Source organism: Vigna unguiculata, chromosome 2 (genome assembly GCF_037176805.1).
Source record: "Vigna unguiculata cultivar grain cowpea cultivar isolate G323 ecotype 2 chromosome 2, ASM3717680v1, whole genome shotgun sequence".
NCBI lineage: Eukaryota > Viridiplantae > Streptophyta > Magnoliopsida > Fabales > Fabaceae > Vigna > Vigna unguiculata.
In genome coordinates this window covers 27,487,796-27,513,084 of record NC_140793.1, presented here as the reverse complement: position 1 = coordinate 27,513,084, position 25,289 = coordinate 27,487,796, and the positions used below count along the sequence as shown (strand labels likewise).

The window sequence follows — 25,289 nt, the reverse complement described above, 5'->3', positions numbered from 1 at the left end:
TTTAAAAAAAAATTAAAAAAATTTTAAAAGAAAAATTCAAAAAAATTCAAAAAAAACGAGGAGCTGACACGTGGCACCTACTTAAGGTTGTTAGTTCTCTACTAACGGAAAAGACCTAATTGATACTAATTTACAGAAATGAGGACCTAATTGAGACTAATAAAATTACGATGACCAAATTGAGATTCTGCGACAAAAACGAGGACTAAGGAAGTATTTTAACCATAGATTTTTAATATTTTTAATATTTTATAATTTATAATTTATATTATTATTATTTTAATGGTTAAATAAATATAATAACAATAATATTGTTATTCTAAACAGATTTGAAATAAATAAAAAAATGTGCATGGGTCATATGCTATTATAATTATTTTGTAAAATTAATTAACTGCACCATATTGTGTTATTAATTTTATTTATTATATTTAAGACTGAATTTACACTTCATTTCATTAATAATAGCATTTACAACCATATAACCTAATTTTCATGATATTTATTATTTTATTTTTATATTATTGTTATTATTATCAATTATAACTCTAATTATTATTATTATTATTATTATTATTATTATTATTATTATTATTATTATTATTATTATTATTATTATTATTATTATCAGCTCTAATTATAATAATAATAATAATTATTATTATTATTATTGTTAACTATAATTGTTGTTATCAACTATAATTATTATGACCAATATTTACTACCAACTATAAGTATTATTTTTATCATTATTAACTACAATTATTTATATTATTATATTACTATTATTATTATTATTACTATATTATTATTAATTAGAACTATAATTATTATAATAGTTATTATTATTATTATTATTGTTTTTATTATTATGGTTACATACAAATTTTACTTTTACTTAATACCTATGAATCATGTTTCAATTACTTTACCCTTTTATTTGTTTTGTTGTTTATTCATCTTTACATTTGAATAATTATTTCAATTAAAAAAAATAGTTACTAAAATTAGTGAAATAATAAAACTGATTTTTTTTTATATTTTAAATAATTATTTAAGTTTAAAATATAACAATTAAGAGGGTAAAATTGAAAAAACAAAAAAGGAGACCAAAGTTGTTTATCTTTTTATATATGAAGTTGTATTATTATTATTAGTATTATTTTTTTTATTACTACGAGATATTATTTTATTATTATTATTATTATTATTATAGTTAAACACACATTTTACATTTATTTACTACGAGATCATATCTCAATTACTTGCACCTTTTGTTTGTTTTGTTGTTTATTTTATTTTTATATCTGTGTAATTATTTGAATTAAAAATATAGTTACTAAAATTATTAAAATGATAAAATGGACAAATATTTTTTATTATGAATAATTATTTTAATTTAAAAAATAATAATTAAGAAGATAGAATTGTATAAACAAAAGAGGACACAACAAATGTATATCTCTTTACATATGTAGTTATTGTATTATTATTATTATTATTTTATCACTACGATATATTATTATAATGATATTATTATTATTATTATTATTATAGTTAGACACACATTTTAAATTAATTTATTACAGGATCGTATTTCAATTATTTGTCATTTTTATTTGTTTTGTTGTTAATGTATATCTTTATATATAATTATAGATTATTATAGTTTACATTAATCTTAGTGTTAGCATTAATATTAATATTTATAGCATAAATATTATTATTATTAGTATCATTATTATTTTTATTATTATTATTACTACTCATAATTGTGTTATTATTATAAGTGTGTTTTTTTTAATTATAGAAAACGTTGTTATACTAAATACTTTTGCTAAATAGAATTTTAATCTTTTAAAATTTCATAATTTATAATTTATATAATAATATTATTAGTAATTTTAATGGTTAAATAAATATAATAACAATTATATTATTATTTTAAAAAAATTAAAATAAAAAAATATACACACAGATCATAAGCTATTATAATTATTTCGTAAAATCAATTAATTATATTATATTGTGATATCAATTCTATTTATTATATTTAAAACTGAAATTATTATTGCATCATTTAGATTTACTAATTACTTTAATAACAACATTTACAATAATATAATTTAATTTTCATAATATTTCATTAAATAATACTTTAAATATTTTATTATTTTAATATAGGGATGACAACAAGACGAGGCAGAGACAAGTTTCACTATCCCATACTGATCCCCATCGAAAAAATTCATCATCATCCCCATGCCTAATCCAACGAGTATCAAACTTTTGTCTCATCCCCATCCTCACAAGGTAACGGGTATATACTTGTACTCATACCCATACCAATTTTCTTACTGTTTTAATATTAATTAATTAATTAATATAAAATAATAAAAAATTATGACAAAGGAAACATAATATTATCAAATATTTAATATTAAGAGGATAGTTGTTTCTCCAATATCAAATATTTATAAAGAAATTATGTTATAATTGTATATATTTTAAATTAGAAAACCAAATAAAATTTCATGAAAACCAAAATTTTTGTTAAATTTGCAAACATTAATGAATTGTAGCTGATAAAATTTAATTGTAAAAAAATATAAAACGAAAACAAATACTCAAATAAAAATATATGTTAAATGTATCTTTACTTCAATTTTATTTTTTAAATTCAAATGAATATATTTTTTATATAATAAGAAAAGTTATAATAAATCACTTGACCCAAATAACGCAAAGAACAAATATTAAACTAATAATAATAAATTTTTAACATAAATATTCTATCTTTTGAACTTCAATATATGTTGGAGGTGGTAAAAGAAAATTCATGACAATTACATTAAAATTTTATATTATAGTAAATAAAATTTATTTATACAATTATAGTGACAAAATCAAAGTATGATAATGAGTTAAAATATAAAAGATAATTATATAAAATATATCAAAATAATATTTTACATTATGAAAATAAAAATATTAAAAAATTATCAAATGTGTGTCTTAAAAACAATTTGAGAGACCATTGAATGAAATCACACGAAGGAAAATAACTATATAATCAAGGATATGATAAAATGAAAAATACTTTAGAGATCTAAAAAAACTTTTTAAATATCAACATAACCAATGCTTTAGAAATAACGAAGATTGTTTTAGCGAAACAAAATAGTTCTTCAAATGAAATAATAATAATAATAATAATAGAGTAAAAAAAGATAATTATTTTTATATTACGTAGTATTTTGACGGGTATGAGGACGAGGACGTGACAAAATGTACATCCTCATATCCATACCCATACCCAGTCAATGCTGGGATTCCCGTCAAAACGGGTACGGGTTCAGGCAATACCCACGAGAAACGAGTTTATTTGTCATCCCTACTTGGGTCATAAGCTATTACAATTATGTCATAAAATTAATTAGCTGCACTATATTTAATATCAATTTTATTTATTATACTTAAAACTGAAATTATTATTACATCATTTAGATTTACTACTTACTATTTCATTATTTTAATAACAATATTTACAATAATAGACATAATTTTCATGATATTTCATTACATAATATTTTACTGCTTAATATACAAAATAAAAATAAAATACAACCCGTGCGTATGCACGGGCCAGTCTCCTAATTTAAAGATTAAAAATATATTCATTCTTTATTTTTCGTATTTTAATTGCATAAAAGGATGTCCTAAAAACATATATGATATTATGAATTAAATTAGATTAGAGAAAACTTTTAAAAGGTACTTACGTGAATCATATAAGGAATTTCTTTAAATTAGAGAATTTTTCTTAAAAGTTATTTTCGTGTTTCTTAAACGTGTTTTCTTTCTGACTTAATCTTTCTTAATTGGAGAGATAATTTTTGTTTAAGCGGTATAATTAGAGATGACAAATAAACTTGTTCTTGTGGGTATTACACAAACTTGTTCCTATTTTGACGGGAAATCCCCGCATTAACTGTGTATAAATATGGGTACGGAGAATCTCCGACTTTTTCAATTGAGCATAGGGATGGATAGAAGATGTACATATTCATCCCCTTCCCCATACTCGCCATATTCCCGTCTCCGTTTAAATTATTAAAATATTCATAGTCAATTTAGTAATCTTATATATATATATATATATATATATATATATATATTATTACACACTTTTTATTTTTTAATTTTTCTAATTGTTTGTTTTTCGTGAAATTCATTTGTATCTCCAGTATATTTTTCATCTTATTATCATAACCTTTATCCAATTAAATATTTTTTATGTCTCACATTTGAATCTTTCTATTTTTTCTTAATATTTTTATTTATTGTACATTTTTCTTTCACAAGAAAATGTCTAACACTCTCAATTCAAGTATTTAATAGTTAAACTTTTCATTTACTAAGTAATATAAAAAAATTATTTTATTTACTCTTTCATTTGAAAAACATTTTTTGTTTGCTAAAACAATTTTCGTTATTTTTCAACTATTCACTATGTTGATATTTCAAAATTTTGTATATCTCTAAGGTATTTTTCATCTTATCATACCTATAATTATATATTTATTTTCTTTTTGTGTGATTTCATTCAATAATCTCTCAAATTGTTTCTAAGACACATATTTGAATTTGTTGTTTATATTTATCATGTAGAATAGTATTTTGATATATTTTATATGACTATTTTTTTTTTAATTTTCTAACTCATTATCAAACTGTAATTTTGTCACTACAATTGTATAAATAAATTTTATTTACTATAATTTAAAATTTTAATATAATTGCTATGATTTTTTTTATAACAATCCAACATATATTGAAGTGCAAAAGATACAATATCTATGTTGAAATTTTATTTTTATTAGTTTAATCTTTATTCTTTGCATAATTTTGGTTAAGTAATGTATTATAACTTTTATTAGTAAAGAGAGATTCATTAGAATTTAAAAAATTAAAGTAAACAGACATTTAAAATAAATTTTAATTTGAATATTTGTTTTCCTTTAATATTTTTTAAAAATATTTTTAAATTTTATCAACTAGGTATCATTAATGTTGGCAAATTTAATAAATGTTTTTGTTCTCATGAAATTTTATTTGGTATTCTAATTTGAAATGTATACAATTATAATTTCTTTCTAAATATTTGATATCGAAGAAACAACCCTTCATTTAATATTAAATATTTGATAATATTATGCTTTCTTTCTCATAATTTTATATTATTTTATAAAATTTAATGAATTAATATTGAAACAATAAAAAAACGGGTATGAGTATGGGTACGAGTATATATCTGTTATCCGGTGGGGATGAGGATGAGACAAAAATTTGATTTGATACCTGTTAAGTTTGAGTATGGAGATGAAAATAGATTTTTTTTATGAGGATGAGTATGAAATTGCGAAACCTCGCTCCATCCCGTTGTTATCCCTAGATATAATATAATTTTAATATATATTGTTAGAGTTCAAATCTAGTATTTATCTCTTTTTTACTTAACATTAAATTACTCTTTGAGTCATATAAACTTGTTAAAATTCTTTCAACAAATCCTAGAGCTTTAACTGCAGTTTTATTGGCACTTGAGTGTTTAATTCTTAATTTGAGTGACTTAACGTATGTGCATAAATTATCAAGTTTCAATTAAAGTTACGTTGATCTCTCAAACTAAAGTTACATACTCTTGTTTGAGCTAAACAATGGTGAATAATAAGCCTAATCATTGCATACTGTTTCACCAGTAAAATATGATTCGAATGATATTTTTACTTTGGTGAGAATAATCCAAGTGTGAGTCAAAAGTTTTACATTAGATAGAAAAGACAAAGATAAACACTATATAAAAGTAAAGACTCATAACACCATTGCCTTCAGATTTTGTAGTAAAAGTGATGTCAAATGTTATATATAGATATAGAACCACAATCTAATAGGAACTTATCCTTGAAAAGAGATTGTCAAGAATAATTCAAGTTTAAGTTAAAAGTCTCACATTAGATAGAAAAGACAATGAAAGCACCATCCAACATTTCGTATATCTCACAAATACATCTTTAACCTTGTTTTCAACTTTCAATTAGACAAGACATTATATTCTTGCTCCCTATTATAATTTATTATTTTATTTATTTTGTATTTTATTGACAATTAGTGGGCTAACGAAGATTTAATGGAAAATTTTGAACAAAAAAGAGAAGGGTGAACTTGGACTTTATTGTGTGCAAAGAGAATACAAGGAAAATATGACCCAAACATCACACTTGATATACTGAATTTTGTGGGGGAAAAAAAAAAAGTTTTTGAGTCTTACCGTGATTCTTAACAGTTAAGTAATTTTTTTCATTTGAAGCTTATCTTGGAAAAGTATAAAATTATCTTCCTCTTAACTATTCTTCATCTCCTAAGTTTTCTCATATTTTTTCTTTCTTTTCTCCTTATCATTTTCGCCGTTCTTTTTATGTTACCTTGTTGAAGTTTCTTTGTCCTTATTTTACTCATAAATGCAAATCCTTAAACAAAGCAAATTCTTCCAATAGTTCAGTTAATTCATAAGTAAATATTTATCACTAAATAAACACATACTTCAAATAAACCCAAAATCATACTAAAATATAAATATATCATTGTTTATGTACACAGATTTTACAATCTGTCCAACACATATTTCACACATCTTAAAAATAAAAAACATTGTATAAATGTTATCATTGACTCTCTTTACTTAAATTAAAATATGCCTATTAAAAAATATCCTTTTGACACTTTTGTAATCCAAAACAATACATATAAGCTGTTCTAAATTTGAAAAGAGTTTTAAAGAGAATAGTTTTAATGAGATACAGTCCTGAATAAACTAAGTAATGAATGTCCAGTTTTTATTTATAAACTTTCAAATATTTATCCATTTAAAATTTATCTTAAAATGAAACTCGACTCTTACCATTTTTTAAACGTAATATCCATATAGAAGTCACAGAAAGCTATTATTTTATCATATTTAATTTTAAAAGAATACTAAATTAAATAAATGTGTCAAAAGAGCACAGAAGGGCAAGTATGAGAATTTGAAAGAAAAAGAAAAAGTTATTGTTTGAAGACAAAAAAATTATAAAAATATTGCAATACTACACTGGTATATTAAATACGATTAAAATAGATTTCAAATGACTGTTTTTAAATCGTCATTGTCTTAATTGTCAATAAAAGTGTAAACAAATGACGACAGTTTTAGAATCGTTATCAAAACTTTAAAAAACGATGATCATTGAAAACGTAAAAAGAAAAAGAAACTTTTAATTGGACAAACAATGCCGTCAAAACTCATCATTCAAAATATAAAGACAACCATTTATATAATGAACCGTCATTAAAAAGACAAATGATAACGATTTTTGTGAAGAATTATCACTAAAAGTACAAGCGACAACGATTGTTTTAAAGAACTATTGTTAAAAGTACAAAGGATGACGTTTGTTGTAAAGAACTATCGTTATCTTCTATTTTTAAAATATCAAATTTTTTATTTTAAAAGTTACAATTCTTGCATAAATTTTCAAAACTCATTTTGCAACCATTCATGACAACAATTTACCATATGCTAAACAAAACTTAATAAAATAATTTCTAATTTGTTAAGAAAACTAGGCTTTCTTAGAGATGTCAAAATGAGATTTAACCCGTGAGTCAATCTGGCTCACCACGGATTCGAGCCGGGTTGGATCGAGAAAAATTCAACTTTTTTAAAAGTGGGTTGAACTCAACCCGGCTCACCCGCGGGTTAAACGAGTTCGAGCTGGGTTAAAGGTGGATTGACCCACTTAATCCACCAACATTTTTTTACATTTTTTATTATTTTTTTTTACTTTTTTTTTAATTTTTTTTAATTTTTTTAATTTTTTTTAATTTTTTACTACTCTTATTATATTTGTTCACAATTTCATATTTTTAAATGCTAAAATGTTGCTTAATTATATTTGAATAGTTTGAATGTTTAATCAATTTGATTGTCAAGTTATATATATGTTGATACTTTAATCTTTAACTATAATTTTTATAGTAAATTACTCAAGTAATCAACGGTCTTATAATCAATTTTTTCTAAATTAGCATGAAAAAAATGTATAGTTTTTTTATTTATATTTTGTTGAATAATATGACAGAAAATTTGTAATATTAGTCATGCTTTCTTAGACTAATGGATATTTTCTTGGAAATAATTCTTCATATATGGGTGGTGAGCATGATCAAAACATTAGTTCTTGATTTTACTATGATTGTCATCTCATGGGTTACTTAAAAATTTATTTAAATATTTGAATACTAAACAAAATAATAATTTTTTTAGGTGGGTTGGTGAGCCAACCCACTTAACCCACCAACCCGTAGTGGGTTGAGCCGGGTTACAAAATTTCTGGCTCACTAGAAAGTGAGCCGGGTTGGGTTCACTCATTTTCAACCCGGCTCGTGGTAAGTCAACTCGTGTGAACCGGATTGACTCACTTTGACCTGTATAGGCTTTCTACATGTGTAACACACAATTTTTTTTAAAATGCACTTTCTTTGATTGTTTTAAATTAATCTAAATTTTAAATTCTGTTGAAAAAAGAAAGTTTGTAATAATAAAAATAATAAAAGTAATTGTCAATGATTATTGAACAATTATATATATTGTATGTAATAAATTTAAAATATATTGTAAAAGAAATAACTTTTTAAAACATATGATAAACTTTACATACCATCGTTTGTAAAGAAATATATATATTTTTGTAAATTTTTTAAATGAAATTTTAATAAAAGTATAAAAATTATGAAATATAATACAAATTAAATTAAATTAAATATAATTTTTATTTTATTTTAATTAAATTTAACTTAATAAAAATAAAATAAATTTATTTTTATTTTTTTACAAACAAGAATACTCGTAGGTACGGATGATACCAACATCTACCTCGTTTATAAATAAATATTAATATACTTGGTACTCTCTCCGCATAAATATATCACAAGGTACTAACTATCCACTATCCGCCAATTCTCGTCATCCTACCCTAAGTGCTCCTCTGTTTTATATATTTTATATTCCAAATAAAAACAAAATGAAATCGGCATAAAATCATCATCAGTGCATTAAAATTAACAGCAATGACATCAGCTCAGTAAGTTCACATTGAGTTTTCATCTTCTACATGTATTATCATATTATCATTCTCAACCTCGATTGTTTTGTTGGGAATTCCGATAGATCAAAAAATAATGAATCACGTAAAACATACAAGCACAACGTAAAATATATAAACACAATAAGTATATTGAGTGCATGGAACATTCCATTTGTTAAAATCGGCCATGAAAATGTTTCATTGATATGAATTCATTTATTTAGATAAATACAAAACCTCAGGCAAGTCAGCAAACAATTTGTTGTCCTTGGTTTATCCAACAATCTCTGTTTCCCTCGTCATGTAGAATTTGATTTCAACTTTAATTCTACTCAATAGTCATCCCCTGAAATCCAATAATTTCATTAAATTTGAAGTATTAGATATTTTTAAATTTTCTTTTCATTTATGATCAGATGGTAATGGAAGAAAACAAAAGTTAGTTATATACTAAAAATGTAAAACTTATTCAAGCTTATACCTAGTTTTGAAAATGAAAACTTCATTCTACTTGCGGAATAATTTATAAAAATAGACCACAGTTATTTTATTGAAACACAAATTAATTTTTAAATATAATAACTATTTTGTGTCCAGTAATTATGTATGGAGAGAGTTTAGTGTAGCTCTTTTGCTCACCAATCAAGAAACCTTGGTGATTTGATTAAGCTCTCTGATAACGTCAACCAAATTCATTCTTTCTTTTGGTGATTCCACCGAGCAAGCAAGTCCGATTCTGAAAAGCGAAACTACACACTTTCCAGCCTCTGCATTAAGATTACCACAGTTTCCCTCCACTGCAGTTGCTTCATACTCTGAAATGATTCTTGGATCCAAAATCTGCAAAAGATTGTTAGGAAATGAAATTGCAACAAAGTTACGAAGATTTTGACCATCTTTAAACATTTCATCTGTAGGTCTTCTTCCGGTCAGCATTTCCAATATAAGAATTCCAAAACTATACACGTCACCGTAAGTTGACACCTTGTACCTCTCTCCATACTCTAAAATATATAGAGAAAATTGTCAATAAATAATAATGATAAATAACAAGTATACAAAAACAAAGTGAAAATTTAGAGAAACAATAATGATTAAAAACTGAAAACAATACCCGGAGGAGCATAACCAATTGTACCCTTTATTCCATTTGTACTTGTTTGCCCAGAAGCGGTGTGATTGACAGTTGACAAAAGTCTTGCTATACCAAAATCACCCACATGCGCAACCATGCTATCATTAAGAAGAACATTGCTTGATTTTAGATCGCAGTGAATGATCAATTGTTCACACTCATGGTGAAGATAATGCAATGCAGAAGCAACATCAATTGTGATGTTTAATCGTTGATGAAGGCTCAATCTTCTCATGTGTCGTGCACTTGGTGAACCTGGATAAATCCACTGTTCTAAGCTTCCATTTGTCATATACTCAAAAATTATAGCTTTGCATTCTTGACCTTTGTAATCTGTGCTAGAGCAACATGTCAAAGTCGGAACCAGATTCCTGTGTCTAATATTTTTAAGTGCATTGCATTCAACAATGAAACTTTTGTCAGCTCCTTTCTTTTGAAGGTTTAGGACCTTTATGGCAACAATCTTGTCTTCTTGCTCAAGAGTTCCTTTATATACAGAGCTAAAACTTCCAGATCCGATCAAGTTTGAAGATGAGAACCCATTTGTTCCATTGTATAGGCTTTGGTATGAAACTTTAGGCAGTTGGTCTATTGTTGGTGAATCCAAAGATGGTTTATTACTCCTTTTCCTCATACAGTAGATTGTTAGAATAACCAACAATATGAGAAGAGAAGCAACTACACTTACTATAATTGCTATTAACCTGAGTGAGTGATGCCTTTCTTGTTTGGTGGCTTTGACAGGACATAATGGTAGATGCAGCTTTGAAATACCTCCACAAAGCTTACTATTTCCAGTCACAATTATCCCACTTGCATTACTAAATATGCCTTTAGTTGGTACCTCGCCATCCAACATGTTAAATGATACATTGAAATATTGCAACAAAGAAATGCTTTGCATAACTCTAGGAATTGATCCAGACAAGAGGTTTCGCGAGAGGTCTAACCTTTGAAGATTTCTGAGTGATACCAAAGAAGATGGGATGCTTCCTTGTAGAGAATTCCCATGCAAATAGAGTTGCTCCAACATTATGCATTCTCCAATAGTTTCTGGAATGTGACCAGACAGATGATTCTCAAACAGATATAGCAAGTTGAGATTTTTCAGGTTGCCCACTTCTTCTGGTATATTACCACTCAACAAGTTTTGTGATAATGAAAATACAGTAGCTAGAGATGAAAGATTAAAAACCTGCAATGGTATGGATCCCGTGAGGTTGTTCTGGGAAAGGTCTAAATGTTGCAAATCTTGGCAATTTCCCAGACTTGGAGGAATACTTCCTTCTAGCATGTTTTCTGCCACGTCCAATTTATACAGTCGACTGAGATTGCCTATGAAGGTTCCTAAGCTTGACAATTTGTTTCCTCTTAAGTCCAACACTTGCAACTTCTGTAGCTTCGCAAAAGTTGTTGGAATAATTCCATGAATGAGATTTCGTTCCATAGTAAAAAGAATTAAGCCAATTAGATTTCCACATGTGGCTGGAATATCTCCTGATATTTGATTGCCCCCGATATAGAATTCACTGAGTTTGGTGGATAAATTGCCCAAAGAATTTGGCAAACAACCTCCAAAATTATTGTAAGCCAAAGACAAAATTTGCAACTCGCTAGAGTTTGTCAATGATTTTAAAAACTCCAAATCGTTGGGTAAATTTTCACCTAGATTGTTTACACCTAAACTTAGAAACCGGAGATGTATTTGCTTCCCCAAACTCGGAACTTGCCCGAAAAAATTGTTTTCGCTCAGATCAATTACTGAAAGGATGGATGTATTGGTTATAGATGATGGGATTGGTCCTGAGAATTGATTCCCAGCAATATAAAGTACTTGGAGATTGGAGAGGGTGTGGAAAATGTTGGATGGCAAAGAGCCGTTAAGTTGATTTAGGGTCACAGAGAATGTAGTAAGAGATGACATATTATAAAAACAAGAAGGAAATGATCCTGTCAATTTGTTGATAGATAATCCTAGAAATGTCAATCGTTTGAGATGACAAATTTCTTGTGGAATGTGTCCCTTAAAGTTGTTAGAACCTAGGGAGAGATAGCTTAAGGATGAAAGATTGCCCATGAAGGATGGGATTCTTCCAGAAAAATTGTTCTCGAAAAGGAACAGTAGTTGAAGCTTCTGAAGTAAGACAATTTCCACTGGTATTTCACCAGTCAGATTGTTCCCATTTAGGTACAAGATTTTGAGATCAGTGCAAGCAGTCAAGTTTGAAGGAAATTTTCCTACCAACGATGAGTTATTTGCAACAGAAAGGTACTGGAGTTTTGACAACTTACCTATTTCTTGGGGGATTTCTCCATAGAAGTTGTTATTTCCAATGTTGAAATATGTCATGTGAGATAGATTGCCTATGTGTGGAGATACTAATCCCTTCAACTTGTATCCTTCCAAATCTAACTTTCTAACTCTTTGAAGCATAGAATTGCACGTGATTCCATGCCAGTTACAAAAGTGTGTAGAAGTATTCCAAGAAAACAAAATTTTAGTTGGATCACTAGATATGGATTCCTTGAACTTCAGCAACGAAAAATGATCGGTTTCATTTTCTGATGCAAAGACGGTCATGTTTGGAGTAAACCATATTGATTTCAATATAAAGAGAGAGAAAAGATGAATGAGTATAGAACAAAATGTAAGTAGTGTACGACAAAAAAACTTCATTTTGATTAAGAAGTGGAAGCTAGTAGATGATGGTGTTTCTATTCTTATGTAAGTTATATAGAATTTGGTAATTCAATGTGGTGACATGTTTTCCATGTCAAGTCAAGCAACCACACCAAGTCAACTTAATTTATGCTATATCACAAGAGTTTTGTCCTAAATTATGAGAAATTATGGGTAGCTACTTGTTTAAAATTAACTCGTTAAATTTACATTACACATATTGATGGAGTATTATAGTTTACTTATTAACTATCCTATATTAATATTAAGTTGGTAAAAAAATTATTGAAATAAATAATAAAACCTTTCCGATAATTAGAAAAGTTAATTATGATGCCTCCGAGATATGTTATCCTTAAAATCAGTTTCAGAGGGTGAAATAAAGAATGGTTATTTAAACCTCATCTTACCTCAATTTCTCAGTTATGTGTGACTGTTGAATCTAGTAACTGAATGTAGTAAGAATAACTAATTTAATTTAAAAAATAGTTTAAGTGTTAAAGTTCAATTAAGAATGTGGTTAAAACTTAATTTCAGATAATAATAATAATAATAATAATAATAATAATAATAATAATTCAATGAGATTCTTGAAAACTTAACAAAAAATAAATACAAACGAAAGCATACTAAGTTAATTCATATGTTTTATATTTTTCTAATAATAATAGTAATTAAAATGATATATACAAAATGGTTGATCAGTTTCATATGTTTTATATTTTGAGCCAAGTATATTTTTATGGAATATTAAGTTTATTTAGACTAAAATTTAAAGTTGTAATTAAGAAATAACTAATCTTTCTACTCACATAGTATTAGTTTGTATATGCCTTCTTTTAACTTAAAAATGGAAATACCTAATGCAGTTGCAAATCTGATGAATTTGACTTACATAATATTAACTCATATAAAGAGTTATCATAATTTTTATTTGGATTATATATATATATATATTATTGAAAATGAAAATTAGTTCTTCTTCGAAATTATGATTTAATTTAGTCTTCTAACTTTAAAAATGCGTAGATATAATTTTTAATCAAATTTTATTAAGTTTATTTTTCGTTTTAAATGTATTTTATAAAAATGAATAAACTTAACATAATTTAGTTAAAATGACTAAATTTATGTATTTCTATATATAATTTTGTTAAGTTTATTTGAAGTTTCAAAGATATTTTCTAAAAATGAATAAACTTAACATGGTTTAGTTAAAATGACTAAATCTATACATTTTTATAAATATAATTTTTTTAAGTTTATTTGACATTTTAAACGTATTTTCTAAAGATGAATAAACTTAACATAATTTAGTTAAAATGATTAAATTTACGTATTTCTAAATATAATTTTGTTAAATTTATTTAATTTTTTAAACTTATTTTCTAAAGATAAATAAATTAACATAGTTGAGTTAAAATTACTAAATTTATGTACTTTTAAATATAATTTTGTTAAGTTTATTTGATATTTCAAACGTATTTTTTAAATATAATTTTGTTAACACGTATTTTTAAATATTAAAAACTAAATTAATTTAAAATTTATAAAAAACTAATTTTAATTTTTACTAAGAAACTAACAATATATTTAACCATATTTATTTTTAAAAAAGCGATAACGAATAATACCGTAATGAAAACGATAATTAAATTGAATTTATTTATTTTTCATTTATATTTTTGAAATAGGTGGGTTATATTATTACATGAGAGAGACAATACTTTTGAATGGAAAATAAGAGGTGCCGGGTGGGTGGGTAGCACTCGGTCAACTAACCCATAAAAAACGACGAACAAATAAAATAAATTAAAAAAGTCTTGTTCAAGACTTTATAATTTAAGTATTGGAAAAGTGAAATAAAAATATATGAAAATGAAAAATTATAAATAAATGTAACATGAAGTAAAATAAAATATGGTTATAAAAAATATAGAAATAAATTATAATATGTAAAACATAAAAGAAATACTAATAACTTGTATTACATTTTTATTCAATCAAATAATCAAATTTAATATTTTAATTTTACAAAAGTATAGATTCCTTGACTTGAGCAATGCAAAATGATTCGGTTTCATTTCCTGATGCAAAGACCATAGTAATTTCAATATAAAGAGAGAGAAAAGATGAATGAGTATAGACCAAGATGTAAGCAGTGTGAGAGAAAAAAAAGCTTCATTTAGTTTAGAAAGTATAAGCTAGTAACTGTTCTTAGGAAAGTTATATAGAATTTGGTAATTGAATGTGGTGGCATATTTTCTTGGTCAAGTCAATAACCAATCAACAATAAAGACCAACTCAACCGTATTTGTTGTGCTATATCACAAAAGTTTTGTCCCAAATTATGGGTTGCAACTTCTTTAAAACGAAATATATATATATATATATATACACTAATAGAACGACACGTGCAAAGAGAGTAGTGGATTGTTATCAAAATTTGTTTGAAAGGATCAAAATAATACATTTAAATTTTCATTGTCCATTAATATAATAATATAATAAAAATATATATAATTTAGTATTAATATCTCTTTGTTTTTTTCTTAAAAAAAATATAATTTTAAAATTGTATTTTATATCAAACTGATTTTAAATAAGTTTTTTAATTTCATCTCTTACCCTCATTTGATATTTTCAAAAGATTAATATGAAACTTCCTATTGATAATTATTTGAATCTTAAGTAAGGATTCATTTAATTCAACCATTGTATCTTTAGTACCATGCTTGAAAATTTGTAAAGAAGAAAATAAATCTGTATTGTTATCATCTTCACATGTATCTTTCCTTTTATTACTATAAATAAATATATGATTTTATTCTCCATCGATGTATTTATTTAAAAAGAAAGACTATAAATAATTTTCAAAATTTAATAAAAGATTAAGAAATGTGATTACTAAAAAGAAATCAATGATAAAAGTCACAAATTTAAAAAATAGTTATGAAAAAGTATGAAATATCAAACTAGTATTTCACTGTTAAATTACAGAGTTATCTTTTGTATTTTTAAAAATGGAAAGAGCAAAGAAAATGAATTTGTTTAACTTTCTATTTTTTTTTTCAAAAACAAAAAGAAGATATATAAGAGTAAAAAATTGAATATAACAAAACAAGAAGAGACAAACAAAAAATCTTAATAAATTTTATTTTTTATTATAATTTTATTTATTTATTAATACTAAATATTATATTTTATAAATAAAATTTATCTAAAAAAGTCATTTAAAAAAATTAATATATATTTAGAAAATTCTAAAATTTTTGAGAAACCACGACCCTTGAGATCTATTAAGATCCGCCTCTGCCAAAAGACTAGTTACATGACTGAGGCAATACTTGATTTGAATAAAAATAGAAAAATAATATTTTAATCCATTTTTTTTTGACTCATTTTTAATCTATTATTCTCATCATTCTTAAATAATTTATTTTAATTTTTTACAATGATATGATGTGATGATCTAAAAGTGATAAGAGTGATGGATTAAAAATGGATAAAAAAGAATAGATTAAAATATCATTATTCTAAAAAAATAAGAGTTACAACTCGGTAGTCGAAAAGAAAAGTCAACAAAAAAATAAAATAAAGTAAAAAGTCTCTGTGGTCTCGTTCTATAGACTTTAGAATTTAAGTCTTGGAAAAAGTGGTATAAAAATAGATGAAATAAATAAAACACCGAATACAAAAAATAATTATTATAAAAAATACAGAAATAAATAAAAGTATGTAAAACATAAAAGGAATACTAATAACTTGTTTATCACATTTTTATTCAATGAAATAATCAAGTTATTTTTATTTAATATTATTGATTTTAATGTTTGGTTAGGTTTGGAAAGTTTTTTATATACTCCTGAAAAGTTATATATATATATATATATATATATATATATATATATATATATATATATATATATATATATATATATATATATATATATATAAACACTGCTAAAAGAAAAAAAGAAAAAAAGAAAAAAAAAAGGAAAAGGAAAATTGAAATACATCTTTTATAAACTAAAATTATTTTATAATGAATTTAAAAATAATTTGGATAAATTATAATTGAAAGCATAGATTCATTAATTATGTATAAACTAGAGCTTTAGTCACAGTTTCACGGACCCTTGAGTGATCAATCCTAGACATGTCAAAGTGAGTCAACCCGGCTCACACGGGTTGGCTTACCACGGGTCGGGTTGGAAATTGTTAACTCAACTCGGCTCACTTTCTGGTGAGCCAGAAATTTTCCAACCCGACTCAACCCACCACGGGTTGGTGGGTTAAGTGGGTTGGCTCACTAACCCGTATAAAAATTAAAAAAAAGATTTTTTTTTAAAAAAAAAATCATATTTGTAATTTTTTTTCTTCTCTTTTTTTATCTATTGCTGAATAATGCCTATAAAAAAATTGGTGATTTATGAGATGGATGTTATGCACCACAAACAAACAAAAATATACAAAATAGTAAGTCCCATGGCAAAATGAGTTAATAACAAACACAATGTTTGAAATTTCATGTGCTTCCTGTGGACCTAATCATCTACAATCTTATACAATCTGATTGGAGAAGCCATGATCATCCTGTTACAAAAAAACTAACTCCTTCACTCTATTTCTTCAAGTTCCATATTCCACTTCACTCTATTTCTTCAAGTTCCATATTCCATAACATGAAGGTTTCCAAATTGACTATGCCACTACTTATAAAAGAAACCAAATAATAGAGATGCAACACTCTCACAGCATCATACCAATATCGCAGAAACAGAATCATAGATATGCAACACTCTCACAGCATCATACCAATATCGCAGAAACAGAATCATAGATATGAGACTAATAGTCTGGAAAACTCCCTTAGCAAAAACAAAATCATACATAATTACACATATAAATACAAGTTTAGAATGAATATTACTGTGGCCAATTTAGATCTTTCTACAATTTAAAAACTTGAACACATTTAGTAGCATTGCCAGTAGTAACTGATGTTTATGTGAACGTAATAACTGTAGGTGATGAAACTGTATGTGAACGTAATTACAGTGGTCACTGATGCTGCAGAACATATTATCAGGATTGAAGAAAACAGAGAAAGGGAAAGAAAGAAACCTGAAAGTGGCTAGGCACAGGAGCAGCACGAGCAAAAGAAGCGTCGGCTCGACCACCACCGAACGGCCGGTACCAACGTCGACCATCGCCGCCAAAGAACGACCGACGACCACCACCTCTGGGCACCACTGCCACGAACACGAGTGAGATGGAAGAGAAGTGCGAGTGGGTCGAAAATGAAAATGAGAAGAGAATTAGGTTAGGGATTGCGTTTTCTCTCGACACGACCACCACCGAACGGCCGCCACCAACGTCGACCACCGCCGCCAAAGAACGACCGACGACCACCACCTGTGGGCACCATCGCGACGGACACGACTGAGAGGGAAGGGAACTACGCTGTGTGGGTCGAAATTGAAAATGAGAAGAGGACTAGGTTGGTTGGGGATTGCATTTTTCCTCAGCTCGACCACCACCGAACGGCCGCCACCCAACGTCGACCACCGTCGTCAAAGAACCACCGACGACCACCACCTATGGCACCATCACGACAGGGAAAGGGAAAGGAAAAGAGAAAGGGATTTGCGCGCTGCGTGAAAATGAAATGAGTTAGGGATTGTCTAAATTTTTTTCAGATTCTGAAAAATATTAATTTTAAATAATTAATTTTATTAAATTAGGTTTTTTTAAATATAGGTGGGTTGGTGGGTCAGCTCACCATAACTCGGCTCGAACCCGCATAGCCCGTGGGTTAAGTGAGCTCAACCCGTTTTGACCCATTATCACAAAAAAAAAAATTTCCCAACCCGACCCGGCTCGAACACGTGGTGAGCCAGGTTGGCTCACGGGTTCCGGCTCACATTGACATCTCTAATCAATCCTCAGTTTGAGTGACTATAAATCTCCATGAATCACCAAGTTTTAATATTCAAGCACACCTATTAAATATCACAATTTACGTATATTTTTTATAAAATCAAAATCGATGACACATATTTTTTTATAAATTATATATTTGTTTTATTTTTAGTCGATATAAAATTTTTAACCTATCACATCACGTTAAACAGTGATGCTTTAAGGGTTTTGGAGACCTAAGACAAATTTAAAGTCTTTTATTCAAAATTTATTTGTTGATTTTTTTTATGTAAAATTATATTAAATTGTCGTAATTAATTTCATATAACTTTCACACTGATATCTAATTTTAGTTTATGTTCATCACTTATTTCATATGAGATTTCATCTTTATTATCCACCAAAAGACTTAACCCTAACTTAGTTAAAAGTTATGTAATAGAATTCAAACAAAATTTTTAGTTCCTCATCAAAATATATACAGAAAACTTTCAAAATCATAAATTAAAAAGTACCAAATAATAAAACTGGGTAAAAGAAACACATTTATAATCCCAATACAAATTCAAAAAATAAAAAATAAAACCAACATCAAAACAAAAACATACTAACAAAAGATGAGGTTGTGAATTCAATCCATCTGTTAACAATTTAGAGGAATAAGATTTATTTGGTGGGTTTAGAAGAAGGGTGAGAGAGGTTGTGGGATAGCTCTTTCCACTAACAAAAACTAACAACTAACATTTGTTGATAAAAGAAAAACAAGAAACGATAATAAAAAGATTATTACACATAGGCAACATGATATTCAAGAAATGCAATATGCTAAAAATCTAAAAAAACATAACTCTATAATAGAAAGCAAGAAAAAGACAATGGGTGGAATTAGTAAATGAAAAGTAAAAGAAAAAAGAAATCAAATTGATTATATGAGTATAGAGATAACTACTTATTCTCTTTCTCCTAATGAAAATTAATAATTATAATGTATTGAAAGAAGGTTTTAACTCATTAAATACATTTTTAATACCAATAAAAATTAACAAAAATTGATAATAATTGAATTATATTCTCAAACATAAAGTTATAATTAATCAATAAAGGTATATTAGTGCTAAAAAAAGAATTTCAGACCCTTTTTTTGTTAAACATAATTTTATAACTAATTCTAAAAAAATCATACATTATTTTCTTAGACATAATTTTATGATTAATTTAATAAAGAAATATTAGTATTAAAAAAAAAAAGAGCCTACAGTGAGTGTTTTACTTTCTTCACCTTTGAAATCTTGATGTTTGAGATCTTGATGTCGATGCATATACATCAAGAATGTAAGACTAGACATATGGGTGATCCAACAATGGATGACAAACCCAACAAACAATAAATATATTTATGATAGGTTCTAACTTATGACTTTAATATTATGTTAAGAAGTGAACTTTAAATTTAACTCAACCTCACAAAATCAGTTTATCAAATGAAGTTAATTTGCATCCATTATATACTATAAATTCGCCTTATCTACCATCATAAAATTTTGTAATTCCATGTAAAAAACAAATAGAGCAAAGAAATAACCTACGAAAAAAAAAGCAAGAGAGGCCATGGCTAGAGAAGAAAATCAACATGAATAAAAAACTGAAGGTAGATGTTAGTGTTTATTACATTGAAAAAGAAAAAGGAGAAATATATATATATATCCAAAATAAAAAAAGTAACAAAAAAATATAAAAATGTTAAACCGTAACATGAGCGTGAGCGAGAACAAACTAGCGCCGGGCGACGAAAGCTGTAAAGCAGAGATGAAAATCTTATTAATTTTGAAGGAGCAAAAATTATCTTGATCTCTCAAATTTAAGTTACACGCTCTTGCTTATATTATTCATTTATTACTTCCCTCATACAATGATTAAAAATAAACGTAATCATAATATATTGTTTGAATATTGTTTAAATTATAAGATATTGTTTAACACTAAGATATTACTTGAATGATATTCGATTTTGAAAGCCTCCAAAACAATAATAGAAGAAAATAACAAAAGATGAAGAAGAAAAATAATAAAATAATGTAAACACCCCATCCAACATCTCTTAATCAGACAAGACAAGATATTCTTATTCCCAAAAATAATTTATTTTCTTTATTTTGTATTTCTTGAATTCATAATTAGGAAATGCGTTGATTGTATTTTTTTTTTTTGGTGTCGAGTGGGAACTTAAACAAGGGAACTTAAAATTTTAAACCTCCAAGGATTTCAACCAATGAGCATCTTTTAGGATTCTAATTTTGATTTATTTTGCACACGAAGATAAACACTTTTGATATATTGAATTTTGAGAGAGAAAGTTCTTTGAGGCTTATCGTGATGGTTAAGAGTTAAGTAATTATTTTTCATTTGAAGTTTATCTTGGAAAAGCATAAAATTACCTCCCTCTTAACCATTTTTTTGTTTCTCAAGTACTTTCATATTTTTCTCTTTACTTTTCCTTTCTTTTCTGTCATTATTGAAGTTTCTTTGTTCTTATTGTATTTATAATTGCTAAACTTTCACATTTATATAATCATATAGATTAAATTTGTAGTAGTCATCATATTTGATCTTTGAGTTTCTTTGTCTTTATTAAATCCTAAAACAAATAAATTCTTAGACTAATTTAAGTTAATTCATACAGAGACACTTATCGGGAAGTACATACATATTTCAAATAAATCCAAAATCATACTAAAATATAGATTTTTCATCGTTTATGTGCATAGACTTTACAATTCTACCAGCACATAATTTTACACATCTAAACAATCAAAACATTGCATAAATGTCATTATTAACTCCCTTTTTTACTTTAATTAAAACAAGCCCATTGAAAAAACCTCCTTGTGACACTTTATATAATCTAAAACAATACAGATAAGCTCTCAGAAATTAAACCTACACCAAAGAGAATAACAAAAGAAATTAAACCTAGGTTAGGAATTATTTATGTAAGGCCCATGAAAATCTTGGTTATGAAATTCTACCCTAAAGTAAAGGGCTGCCCTTGTAAGTAGGCCTAGGGCTGGCCCAAATGATAAAACTGAACCCTAATCTGCCTAACGCTTCCACTCTCTCATTCTCACAGATCCAGCCGTCACTTTCCCTTCCCCTCACAGAACGCTCTGCTAGGGTTTGCCCTAAGGTCCACCTCGAGCTAGCTCAAACTCAGTTCCTACTCCGCGTAAGTGCCCCTTCTAGCTTGTATGATTTTTTTCCTTGGCATTGTTCCAGTTAGGACTTCATATTAATTCCCCTTGACTCTGTTTCTCCGCTGTTTTCCAGCTCTTTAGCCGTTCCCAGGACAACAGTGCTAGCTATCGTGCCGCCAAGGCTTCCGTTAACCTTTCCTCTAGGTACGGGAAGTTAGGGTTCCAGTTTTTTGTGTTGTTTTGACTGTTCTTGAGTTAGTTACTGATTGTTTGGATTAATCCTTCAATTTGATGTGTAAGAGTGCTCTGTATGCTTGGTTGGTTCGAAAAACATGGCTGTTGCAGGTGAAACAGTGGCAAGACCTGTTAATCTCGCCCAAGCGAGCCAGTCTCGCCTAGGCGAGACAAACAGGGATTCGCCCAAACCAGTTTGCGCGAGAGGTCGCTCAGGCGACCCGCTCAAATTTTTGAGCGAGCGAGCATCTCGCCCAAGCGAGAGGGGTCTCGCCTAAGCGAGATCCCGCATTGCTTTTTGATGCTCTTTTCGAGCCCTCGCCTAAGCGAAGGGGACTCGCCTGAGCGAGACCCTTCAGCCTGAGCGAGGGATTGGGCGAGACAGTGTGGTGTTTGGTTGTGTGTTTGCTCTCTTATGATTGGAATTGTTTGGGTATGATTGCCATGATGAAATACATGTACATATTGTCGCAACCGAAATCGCGACGGGACGACGAACCAAAAAAGAAAACGGGTTTGAAAAGAGATTGGGAGTCGCCACCATAGTTATTCTGGAAAACTATGGAAAACCATAAAAATAAAACAAGTCTGCGAAAAACCAGGTTTTGGATCCGGGAGTCGGTTACGCGTAGGAAAGGTGTTAGCACCCTACCGCGCCCGCCCGAGGGCGGTACCTTTAATTAAAAATGCAAAGTTGATGTGGTTTTCAAAATATTAATTTTCTCCAAAAATAATAAGATAAAAATGCTAAAAGAAACAAAATACTTTTTTTAAATTTTTTGGGCCCGACAAGGATTGACCTTGGTCCTACGTATTCTCATTCAAAATGAGAAATCAGGGTTACGTAGTTCTTTAGAACATATTTGAAAAAAACAATTGAGAAAAAAAGATTTGATTTTTAGAGGTGAACTTGACAAGGACTGGCCTTGCTCCTACGTATCTCACAGGGGAGAATCAAGGATCGCGTAGTTCTTAAAAGGATATTTGTTAAAAAAAAAGTTGATGTTTTTATATTTTGAAATTTTTATATATATTTTTTTGGTATTTTTAAATTACTTGAAAATATGTGTCACGCGACGCGAACGGCCGGACAGACACTAAAAGAGAAAGAAAACTATTTTTGGTGTTTTTTTAGAAAATAAGTGTCACACGGTGCGAGCGACCAGACAGACACAATGAAGTGAAAGAGAATGTTTTTATTTTTTTGATTTTTTTTTGCAAATTTTTTTATAATTTTCAAATATATTTGTTTTTTTTAATAAGAATAAATAAATAAAAGGATGAAATTATTTAAAAGGGTGGTACATGAATAACATGGGAGGTGCATGAAGTTAATCAAGTGTGTACGTGTGACAAGTGAAATATAAAACATGCCCAAAAATACAATAGAACATGCAAAGGCAGTGGGATAAGTAAACATGGTGGTGCAGATTAGTAAACATAGTGGGTGTAAAGTTATAAGAAATTGGAGGTGCGAGAAGAAAAGAGATGAGAAGCTGAGAGGTGTATGAGATAAAAAAACAGGGGTGCATGTGGTAATGGAGGGGTGTTCTGAGCAAACACAAAATAGAGGTGCAGGGATTAAAAACAGGTGTACACGAAGAAAAGAAAGGATGCAACATAACATAGCACATGAGGGGTGTATGAGGTAAAAACGGGGGTACTTGTAGTACGGGTGTATGAAAAAAAAACAAATGGCAGGCCCTTTCTTTCATTCTTTCAAAGGAAAAAAACGAAACCCTAATTAAGGGTAAATCTCTCCTTCACGCACGCACGCACGGCAGCTCTTCTTCCCATCCGCACACCACACTGTCCGCGCCGCCACTGCACGCCCCACCACCGCGACCTCCACGAGAGGCTTCATCGGCGACGCCATCACCTTTCACCCCACTTCTCGCGCGAAAACACTACTGCATCTGCGTCTCCTTCTTCTTCTTCGACGCGCGCGAGACAGGGGCTGCGCTGATCCCCCTTCACGGCCTCAAAGTCCCGCCTGTTGGAGACCGTCGTCAACGGTTCCAGCCGCCGCTGACGTCCACGCCAGCGCCCCCTCGCCCCTCATCCTCTTCCATACGAAGAGAGGTACGCGGAGACTCCACAGCTCGTCATCGCCGTGCCAGCCACCGTGATTGGGTCTGCAACCATCACGCGACCACGCTCCTCCGTTCATGGCCCCGAACCGCCGGCAGCCTCGCTTCTGTTTATCTATGGGCTATGATTGGACTTGGCTGATTGGGGAAAATGAAACAAGGATATTTGGCACTGAAATGGGGGTTATGGGATGGGGTTCTGGTTCTCTGGTTCTTTGCTCTTTTATTTTGGGTTGTTCGTGCAGATTTGAGATGAAGACGGTGATGGGTATGCGTGGTAATGGAGGAAAATGGTTTGCGGCATTGGATGGAGAATGAGCGTTTTGGTGTGTTGATGATGGTGTAGGAAACCGTGGCTGTGGGGATTCGGTTGGGGCTTGAACGGTGACAGGAATGTAGTGCTCATACAGTAACGGAGTAAATGTGGAATATGTTTTCTATCACTCAACCCACACTAACCCACACTACAACTCGTGCAGTAACATAATCATGAACCAGTAGCAACAAACAAAGCATATATTGATGCTTACCTCTAGCAGCCTCCTTCTGTTTGTATTGCTCGTTGTTCGTTGTTCCTCTCTTGTTGCTTGTTGATTCCATTCTCCTCTTTTTTTCTTTTTTCTTGCTTTGTTGCTCTTGCCCTATGTGATCTTGTGAAAAAAGACTCTCCCAATTCGTCTTCCCCCTCCCTTCCTTCTGCAGAAACCGGTTCCCCTTTTTTCTTTTAAAATGTCTTTTTTCCTCTCCCCCTGCGAGTGAGCTGCCCCTTGTGCCAGAGTCCCCCTTTTTCAAATGGTTTGACCGTTGTTCTTACCATGCCAGTTTCCTCTTTCGCTCATATTCTGTGCT

The 25,289-nt window shown here is 28.6% G+C and overlaps 2 protein-coding genes across 2 annotated transcripts in view; both read right to left on the bottom strand.

Annotated features, from left to right (window-relative positions):
* Positions 1-9,398: 9,398 nt before the first annotated feature.
* LOC114174582 (uncharacterized) lies at positions 9,399-12,997 on the bottom strand. The gene is made up of 3 exons (XM_085669948.1): positions 10,300-12,997; positions 9,825-10,189; positions 9,399-9,531 (listed from the first exon to the last, which is right to left on the bottom strand). Exons 1-2 carry the CDS (start codon positions 12,995-12,997, stop codon positions 9,828-9,830), a joined length of 3,060 nt encoding a protein of 1,019 aa, XP_085526074.1. The 3' UTR covers positions 9,399-9,531; positions 9,825-9,827.
* The window catches only part of LOC146888487 (uncharacterized), a 33,752-nt gene continuing 17,897 nt past the window's right edge, over positions 9,435-25,289 (bottom strand). Inside the window, exon 3 of the mRNA XM_085669949.1 lies at positions 9,435-9,531. The gene's annotated coding sequence lies outside the window, so the exon portion shown is untranslated. The remainder of the gene's footprint in view (positions 9,532-25,289) is intronic.